Raw genomic sequence first — 10,495 nt, 5'->3', positions numbered from 1 at the left:
AGGTGTAAGTGGCTATGTGTTGATTACTTTTAAAGGTGATATTGTAATTTCACTAAACAAAACGATAATAGTATGGATCTTCCGAAAATCGGACATTTCAGTCGGTCCAGAATGTCCTCTTCTATTTTTATAAGAAACTGTCTGCCTCAAACCGAATGTTCCTAATTCCGGAACCGGACGAAAATCGCCAGAAAATTTTCTACTCCAAAAAATAGGACCTAATTTCAGGAAGTTCATTCCACATTTTGTATTGTACACTCTAATAACTGATAACTGTAATAAGTTTTGAGTTATGTTCTGCAAATTTCTACTGCAATATCTCATAGTTGAGCAGCAGGGATAGAAAAATCGGATTTTTTAACAATCTATCATACATGTATAGGCATTAAGTGCTCATACATCAGTTTTGATGATTAGATATTAAAGTTTCGGACAAATCCGTTACATGACTGAAATTCGATTAACTACCTTTAAAAACAAACAGGAAGATATGCAATGTTATTGGATTTAACCGACATATTTTATCTCCCTAATCAATATTCGGTGCAATGTGATATCAGTATAAACCTTGTGTTTATTATTCTTGTCGAATGTAAAGGACATTTAAATGCTATTCATGTCGCAATTAACGTAGCACAGGAACAAAGGAATATAAGTTGTATATAAACGGATTCATAAATATTAACTGTACTGGTTTGCAATAATTGTTTCAAACGAAAGCGGAAAACAGGCCTGCGTGAAAGTTTCAAAGTATACAATGGCGGATAACGACTGTTTCCTTGTCGCTGCTTTTGACTTTGGGACAACATACAGTGGTTACGCATTTTCATTTCGTGATCGACCGTTAAGTATCAAAACAAACTCCGGGTGGAATGCAGGCTCACAGAGGCTGATTTCGCAAAAGACGCCGACTTGTGTTTTAGTGAATCCGGAGAAAGAATTTGATTCGTTTGGTTTTGACGCCGAAAATAAGTTTGCAGACCTTGCAGAGGACGACAGGCACAAAGAATGGCTACTTTTTAGACATTTTAAGATGTCACTACACAAAAGCCAGGTAATGATTGATTGATAAATACTTTTATCTGTCAATGCACATGAATAGTTGAATATATTTAGAAAATATATCTTATCATATTAACCTTTGAATTTGCATAAAGAAATTACAACGACCAAAAATAGATGAACTGTACACTAGGAATACTACAAAGAAGGCATGTGCATTACACGTTTATGTTTTACAACCGAAATTATTCTAACATTGTCAACATATCCAAGCAAAAATATGAAGAAATTCAGATGAGTTATACAGGTTTATAGCTACCATTTAGACAGCAATTGGCAATACATTTAAAAACTGATATTATCGATTAGATCAAGTTTATTTCACATGGCCAAATATATTTAACAATAACAAAGAAGTGTACCATTTACAGCATTGATGTTATTTGTGTGACAAGAGAACTGATTGATTTTCTTATAACACTACAATTTAGAAAACTGTAGTATCATGATTACAGTTTATGAAGATATTCAATTGTGGTTCATATATACTCGGTTACATTTGCGCAAAACTGTTTAAAGACTGAAATAAAAAGAAAGCGTTTTTGTTTTACATTTAGATCATTTTCTCTTGAACAAGCCTTACATGCCAGTTATTTTCTGCTTCAGGACTTTTCAATGGACATAACTGTTGACGATATAAACGGACGAGCAATGTCGGCACTAACCATCTTTTCAATGTCTATGCGGTATCTACGTGAGCACCTACTAAATGCTATTAACAGTCAGACAAATGGAGTTTTAGAGACGGACATTAAATACGTTATAACGGTGCCTGCTATTTGGAGTGATATGGCGAAATATTTCACGAGAGAGGCAGCCATTATGGTAGGGTTGCTAATTTATAATTTCTATATCTTATTTCCTTTGTATGATCAGGGTACGGGAACAGGGATGTATAAATCGCAACATTGTCGTGTTTAGTGCACAATGGCAGCTGACACATTTGTAAGGTCTGTCGGGATCAACAGGGTATTTAAAAAAATAACGCACTTTCTTGTCATAACTTTTTGTACACCTAATGCGATTTTATGGTTAAAGCATTTTAGTACTTTTCATACCGTCGTGGTGTTATCACGATCACAGTCATTACGATACAGCCATTTTTTGTCTAGGCTTTCACATATTTGTCCTTATCCTGATTTTAAACAAATATTCAGCATAAAATCATGGTTTGCGGCATTTAAAATCAATTTATCTATGTTTAGGGTCAAGATCACGAACATTATCGGAAAGATAAAAAATATGTTTGGTTTATTTAATTTTTTTTCTGATTTTATTTTCGTTTTGGAGACAAACTTGTCATAATCCTGAATGTTTGGAACCTATTAGGGGCGAAATGGGAGTTTGATAGTGAACTTTATTTTCCGTCTTCAACTGTATTGCGCTCTCGGACAACAATACAAATTGAAAACTAATTTATTTCAGCGATGTTTTCCGAGTTCTTATATTCTAGTTGTAAATTTTCTTCCCACCAGGCTGGTTTCGATACAAAGCGACTGCAGTTAGCTCTAGAACCGGAGGCTGCATCAATATGGTGTCAGACTGACAGTGACGAGGGAAAAGCGGCTGTATCTGGATTTGAAACAAAATACGCGGTGGTTGATCTAGGAGGTGTAGTATCTTAACCCTTTGCCTGCTGGCGGCAATAATTCTGCCTTTGCGACCAGTGCAGACCAAGATCAGCCTGCACATCCGTGCAGTCTGATCATGGTCTGCACTGTTCGCTATTCAGTCAGTAAAATTTCAGTAAACACCCCTTCGAATAATAAATGATATTGCCCAAATTGAATGATGGACCAGTCCATTATAGAAATTTAGCAGGCTAAGGGTTAACATTCTTATTTCTCACTTATCGGACAGAAAAATCTCTATTTTTAGAAGTGCTGGAAAATCTTATCTCACATGGGTTATCCCACACTCCTGTGACGGACTCCTTCATGCGCTGAATATACATATTATTTATGTAAAATAATTAAAAATCAGGTACCTTTATCTTTTCTCTCCGTTCCTTATAGTGTATTTCTCGATTCAAAATTTATTACTTTATGATAAGAACGTACCGTTACGTTACAAACGATAAAACTAAAGCGGAACTTTGTTATTGTGCGTCACTGAAATATCACGACGTCACTTCTGCTTACGGACGCCAATTTCCCGCGTTTTAAGTAGTTTCATATTTTCGATAGATTGATAGACTGATATTTGAGAGTAAATGGAAATGAAACAGAATTGAAATATAATGCAGCGTCCATTGAGTTTAATAAGCTTATTTTAAATGGACATTTTGTTTACTTTCTATTTTGATAAACAGGTTTTTCTTTCGTTATTGTATAAAAAGTACGGAATTTTATTGACTAGCAGTATTTGTGGTTATATTTGTTTTCTTGCATTTAGGTGGCACTGCAGACATCACGGTGCATGAAATAAATAAAGATAAGACGCTGAAAGAAATACATAAGGCCAGCGGAGGTCCATGGGGTGGGATTTATGTTGATGGAAACTTTTTGGATTGGATGACAGATCTGTTCAGCGAAAACACGATGCAAAGATTCAAGGAAGAGCAAATGGCAGATTATTTTGATTTGTTAAGGGATTTTGAAACTAAAAAGCGGAATGTAAATTGTGAAGAGGAAAGTAAAATTACATTCAGACTAGCTGCTTCATTAATGAAAATTTACGAAGAGGAAATCAAAGACGATTTGCAAGAGAAAATATCTAATGCTGGTCTAAATGAACAAGTACGATTTACAGGTGATAAGCTCCGAGTGGATGTATCAATCGTCAAAAGCTGGTTTGATAAGCCTATTAATAATTTGATAAGTCATTTGCAAGAGATTTTCCATGAGAAAAGCATGAAAACTGTTAGCACTGTTTTGCTTGTCGGTGGTTTCGGAGAAAGCCAACTTGTTCAGAAGAAGATGCAGGAGCAATTAAAAACTAAAAGAATTCTGACGCCGCATGAGGCCGGATTGTCAGTGGTAAAAGGAGCTGTGGTGTTTGGTCAGACACCTAAGAAAATATCCTCTAGGGTCGTGTTGCATACATACGGCTTTAAAGTTCATGTAGCTTTTAATAAAAGTAAACATGCCAGGAATAAAATGGTCGTTTTAAATGGAGAAGAAAGAATTTATATCTTTAAAGCAATAAATTCGGCAGGTGAAAACATGGACGTTGGTGAAAGTAAAATTATGAAAAATATGCAACCCAACAAGCTAGATCGTACTGTTGTACAGATTTATTCCTCGGACAAATCAGCTGTTGAATACGTTACAGATGATGGATGTAAAGAACTTGGATCATTACATGTTGTTCATCCAGATGGAAAAACACTTGCAGACAAGAAATTCGATTTGATTTTTATATTTGGAGAGACGGAGTTAATTGTGAAAGCTAGAATGCAGAAAACTGGACGTGAATATATAACGAACGTTAATTGGCCTCAAAAAAGTGAAACTAAAAGTCAATAAGTAAATGTTAATAATAACAGGGTTATTATGATAGAAGCTTGATCTGGAATGTTGTTTTCGGCTCTAGACTTTGCCAGGTCGGATCACACGAGGTGCCTTAAGTATATTATATAATATGTCGTCATTGAAACATTTAAAACAGTTAAAATTATATTAGTAAAACAAATCAAAAATGTGTGCCACTAAATGATAAAGTACCATCTGTATTTTCTGTTTAGAGTTTCATCATATATGTGACACTATATAGCGGCATTATTACTAATTTTGCAATACAATACGCTATCTGGATGATATTGTTAATATGGATAATCCATTGTTTGCTGCAATAATTGATATCATACACCAGCAGCTCCATTTAAATAAAACTAAGAATGCGAATACTATTGATTCTTATCTGTTTCCCTCATTTAAGTGTAAATGTACCCGTGCAACATCTTATGTAATACATTTCTCACTTGATAGAACTTGCAGCCGTGTAGCCGTGTAAAATACTTCAATTCCTCCGATAGGGCTAATCTAAACTATGTATTATTTTTTACTAAATTTTACTTTCATAATTAAGATCAGGGTTCTACCTTTATAAGAAATCTACAGACACCTTTGCAACAATTAATTTCAAAATTTGAATTTTTGTGGATGTTATTCACAAACTTCACAAGATTCTGGACCATGGCACTTTTCCAACTGTACTTTGACAAATGCATAAAACGGTTCACTTCCAACTAGTCTGAGATAGCTGAACGCTACGCTTCCCCTTTACATTGTGCCTGACGGCACAAAATAGCACTGCATAATTATGCAGTTCTTAACTGAGACTGAACTCCTGTGCTGTAATTTTTCGTCCTTTATGGTGTTTCTCTTGTTGCTTTGTCTTCTGTACAGATATTGAGTAGATGCGTATATGGTTTTTATACATGTTACAGTATATGTTTACATTAGAATTAAAATTCTGTGGTTTACATATCGTTCCTCTTGATACCACTACCTATGCAAGAGATTTAACTTTTATTTACGCTGTCGTTTAACTAGGAATGAGATTGATTTTCTATTAACCGGTTTAAGCTCCCCACTGTTTTTTGTCATTGAATGTCCCATTGTGTATTCAAGTCTATATAACATACACTGTTGTAGAGTATTGGCTATAGGAGTGGCGTTTGGGCGCGGGGTGCATTCTTGGAAAGTGGCTTTTCGTCTTAGTTCTTTGTGTCGATGCTTTGTAACAAAGTTATTACAATTTTACAATATGCTTACGGCCATTTCTAACCCGACATTTTTTTGATGACAGGTGGTTTGATTATTTTTTAAAATTTTCGTTTAAATATGAATAAAAATAATTTAACTCTATAAACTTGCTTCCTCGTAATTTCATCCCAACTGATAAGTTTAGGTATACAAATACAAAATATCACTTTAAAATCCAAATTCACAAAATGGTACAACGCAGAATTCAAAACAAAGTGAAAAGCCATTGAATTACAGAACAGTTTGTACGTCCGAGTAATCAATACTTCGTGTGTCCTCCCATGGCTCTCACAAAACGCACACACCTCTGCCTCGTTTCGAGTGACTCATTTGGGAATATTCCTTCATTCCTGCACATGGGCTCAAGATTGGGGCAACCTGTTAAGAAAATAACTCAATATTACAATTTCACTGATAAATGTAAATTAATTTTGTATTATAATTTATTGTGAATAGATTTATTTTGTAAATATTTGCAGTCAAAATATCGTTATGTAAATGGAATCCGATTTACTTACGTGTCTCAGAATATGTCTGGTCATGCTGATTGCGCGATCGCGCTCTTGTATATTCAACCTAACCATTGTAATTTCAATAGCTAAATAATGTTTATGATGTTTACAGGGTGAACAGAATTCTAGAATACCTAAATGAAAATAAAATTCGATATTTTTGCTTACCAACATTTCACGTGCAAAGTGCTTAAATAGTGCAAGAGAAAAACGGAGTTTAAAGAAGTATCGTGTAAGAAATGGCCGTAAGTGCATATTTGAAATGGTTATGTACTTTCTTAAAAGTTTTGAAGACCCTTTAATTTGAAAGCTATCATTTATCTTCATTTGAAAAGGTAATACATTTGCATTGTCATCATCGCATATGAAGATTCACAAGTTAACCGCGAAAACTTATGCTTTGAACAGCCAATTAAGTACAGTGGGTTTTAATTACCAGACCGGGAAGCTAATTCAAATTATGAAAGGAGAGGTTTGTTGCAATGAATGAAAAAGAAAACAAAATCTTGGTATCTTGGTTCAGGAATTTGGATTTACAAATGTCATGCAACATTTTTTACGTCACTCGTTTGTTTGTAGGACGCGATCGGAGATCGAACTTACGGTATACCGCGCTAGAAGCGGATGCACTGCCACTAGACTAGCATGGCAGATTAGGTATTGCATTTTAAAAACTGCATAGACATTATTGTATAAGAAAACACAGTATTGTGGCTGTGTACTACCAGGTTTAAACAATTTGCGATTTTAAGATATAGCATTTGCTTTTGTAATTGTTGCTCAAAATACACATGCATGTTAAAATGACGATTTTCTAGATTCAAATCAATATCTAATTGTAGAACATTTTACTAAAAGATGAGCATAGTACATGATGTATGATGCATGATGTAAAACGATAGAATCTAACTGACGGAAACGCCCGCCATGCAATATGTAGTACAAATTGGGTTTAGTAAGGATAATAACTTGATATAAAAAAAATAAAACATGTCAATCGCTTAATTCTTATAGTGAGCTATGTCCTTTTTTTCCATTTCGAGAAAAATGGCTTCGAAGTTTCAACATCCCTTATTTTCGTTATGGTTGGTCTTTTTGAAAAATTAAAAATGCTTATTATTCTGTCTTGACACATTAAATATAAGGAAATTATTTCAAAAGATAAAATGGCAATTTGATTTTTTAATTTGGAGATAGCTCAAATATGAAAAATGTCTATCGAGATTCCTGCCTATTATAGTGCGCTAAGTGATCATAGCGCAATATGAAGTTAAAACAATTGCCTTCAAGTTTTCTGTTTTTAAAAAATGATCTATCTCCAGTGGATTTTTACTAAATAATACTAAGTAAATAATACTAAATAATAAACTTTTGAATGTACATGTACTTCAGATTTTAACAACGAATTATTTCAAATGCTGATTAAGAATGTTGTTGTTGTGTTAATTTTAACGCCATTTTCATCAGTCCTACAGCTAAACACGGCTATTTTAGCTTCAATTTACTCGTATTTATTTACATCGATCATGAAACAAGGTTTATATTAATCACGCTCGACACTGCTTCCTGGTTTTCCAGTACTCGCGCCTATTTAGGGATTGGAGAGGCAGTGGAAGAAACTCGTTTCTGGTGGGATTCGAACAGACGACCTTTGGAGACGAAGTCCGACACTCTATCCCTGGCCCACGACGCTTCCTTCATTTAACCACATTACAAGATTCCATTGCAGACTAAACCGACCTAAACCGTTTACCAGAACTAGGTATTTCCAGATGTTCATATTCGGATAGACTTTGTGCTTCCGGAAGACCATACTTCCATCATTTTGTTAATTTGTTTGTTTTTGGAGTTGAACACCCTGTTTCAACAAACTTTCAGTCATATCAAACCGATTAGTTCAGCACATACCGTTTTGGCCAAGTCAAACAGATTACTATTACTTGGTACACAATTTCCCACGCAAACCTGGGGTTAGGGGCAATGTCAGTGTTGCTCTCTCCATTACTGTCAATGAGCAATCTAAATTTAACTGAAACTGCTATAATCTTCATGAAATTTCGTAGAATTAGCATTATTTTAACAGCTAGGAGAGGCATTAATTATTCAACACAATAAAATTGCCTAGTACAAATAAAGATATATAATATAACAACGGCTTCTCAAGAACTATTTTTTTTTTAAATCTCAGGTCAGTATAAATGCAGCTATTGTACAAAAAGATAATTCTAATACACGTCAGAAAGAAAACAAACTCTGACAAGTTTGATTTTCTTAATGTTTCATGTAATAATTAGAACTGATTGCTTTTTAATGATTTAAAAAGGTATGTTCATATCAAAGACTTATAAAGTGTAAAAAAAATCCTAAAACACCACAGACAGAAACAGACAGACACGTTAACTGTTGCTTGAAACATATAGTCCTTGTTAGGTGCTTCGAGTTCTACTTACGGCCTATTTATAGACCGAGCATCTACAGGATTCTAATTGTACCCGCACCTCAAAAGATAATAGGTAAGGGTAGATTTCTCGGAAGAACAGAGCACCACAAACAAATTCTCAGAGCAACGCATTTAAAAACAAAATATGTAAAGCAATTACGACTAAATTTTGATGATATATCATAGAATCTGGCACATGAGATCGAAAAGACAGAGAAAGTAATAGAGACATGATGTGCTTACTAACATGTTAGAATCTACAATAACTTCCATTTATTTCTTTGTTCTTAAAAATGTTCACCGAATTCTCTTAATCGTAAACGATATACATAGCATTGAAAAAATATCAAATATTCAATGGAAAGATAGTCGTGCAGAATATGGGGAATCGGCGACATCACGTGATTTTTTACAGACTTATCGCGATAACACAGATCGGTTCAATTATATATTTCTATTAATCTGCTTTATATAGATAAAGAGAGGGAAACTGGTCTAGAGCCATGTCCTCCACTACTGTTGAGTTTCACTGAACAAACAGGAAAAAGCTCTGTTAATACTTAACCTCAAAGTGTGGCCTTGACCTTCAAGCAATGGACCCGGGTGCTGCCCATGGCACCACGTCTCACTAAGGCAAATATTTGTGCCAAGTAATATTAAATCCCCTAATAAATAACAGAGTTATGGACTGAACACAAAAATATGTACGCTAGGATGGACGTACTTACATATGAGTATTGATGTGGCTACTTTTGTTATTTTCTTCTCTCTATTCTGCTTTTATACTCTTGAAGGAAAAATAGCCACAAAAATGCTTATGGAATGAATGATATCGAAGAAAAAGTGCAGTTATCTATTGTTCCTACAGCCACCTAAGTATGCAAATAAAAGCTCGTAATAACGAAGTGACGGACGGACGAACAGACGTTCCTATGTGGCTACTCTTTTGTTCTCTTTATGTTTCTTTTACACACATAAAAGGAAAATAGCCACATAAAAGCTTACAGAATGAATAACATAAAAAAAAATACAGCTAACTATTGTTCCTATAGCCACCTAAGTATGCAAATGTAAGCTCGGACAGACAAACAGATAAGAAATGAAGCAAGGATATCTTAAACATCTTAAGCTGTATTCCCTTTATACTTAACCAGATAGTACTTCAAAACGCAAATAGGATTTCTTGCCAATGCATTTATGGGTTCCAACAAATTAAGGCAAATATTTTCTTAAAATTAAATATAAACGTAAATTAAAATATTTTCCTCCTTGCCGGACATCACGCTGGATTGTTTGCACGCGAAACGGTGATGAACGTTTAATGGATGTGTTAAATAAATTAATAAAATGTATAACAGTTGGTATTGGAGGAAGTACCTAATAATGAATAAGCAAAATACTTTTGACACTGGCAAGAAATGCTCTACAAAATTATCTTTTATCTCTTGTACAGGAAGTCGGGTAAAGACATTGTTGACCGTTGGTCTTAGTTCAGTCCTCAATACAACGTCAAATCTAACAATCTTTTCCAAGTTAACATTATCTTGAATTATATTAAATTCTTGGCAAAGCTGAATATCAGTTTTTATATTGCTAAGACAATGAAACCCGATTTGACTGATTCTTAAATATGTTATATAAAATGTGTGAAGCAGTTTTTTAATTATTTAACAGCATGGCAACCAATTTGTGGTCGTCACAGTTTCTATATCAGATAACACGATGAAATGGACCCGTAGCACGTTTTGTACTGAATCTCAAAAGGTTCATCA

At 34.3% G+C, this 10,495-nt stretch overlaps 1 protein-coding gene across 1 annotated transcript; it reads left to right on the top strand.

The window, feature by feature from the left end:
• Positions 1–535: 535 nt before the first annotated feature.
• LOC123547040 (heat shock 70 kDa protein 12A-like) lies at positions 536–4,907 on the top strand. Its single transcript, XM_045333792.2, has 4 exons — positions 536–1,054; positions 1,669–1,887; positions 2,538–2,673; positions 3,457–4,907. Exons 1-4 carry the CDS (start codon positions 758–760, stop codon positions 4,527–4,529), a joined length of 1,725 nt encoding a protein of 574 aa, XP_045189727.2. The 5' UTR covers positions 536–757; the 3' UTR covers positions 4,530–4,907.
• The last annotated feature ends 5,588 nt before the right edge of the window (positions 4,908–10,495 follow it).

This window comes from Mercenaria mercenaria, chromosome 9, assembly GCF_021730395.1.
Source record: "Mercenaria mercenaria strain notata chromosome 9, MADL_Memer_1, whole genome shotgun sequence".
Lineage (NCBI taxonomy): Eukaryota > Metazoa > Mollusca > Bivalvia > Venerida > Veneridae > Mercenaria > Mercenaria mercenaria.
This window is presented reverse-complemented; position numbering and strand designations above follow the sequence as displayed.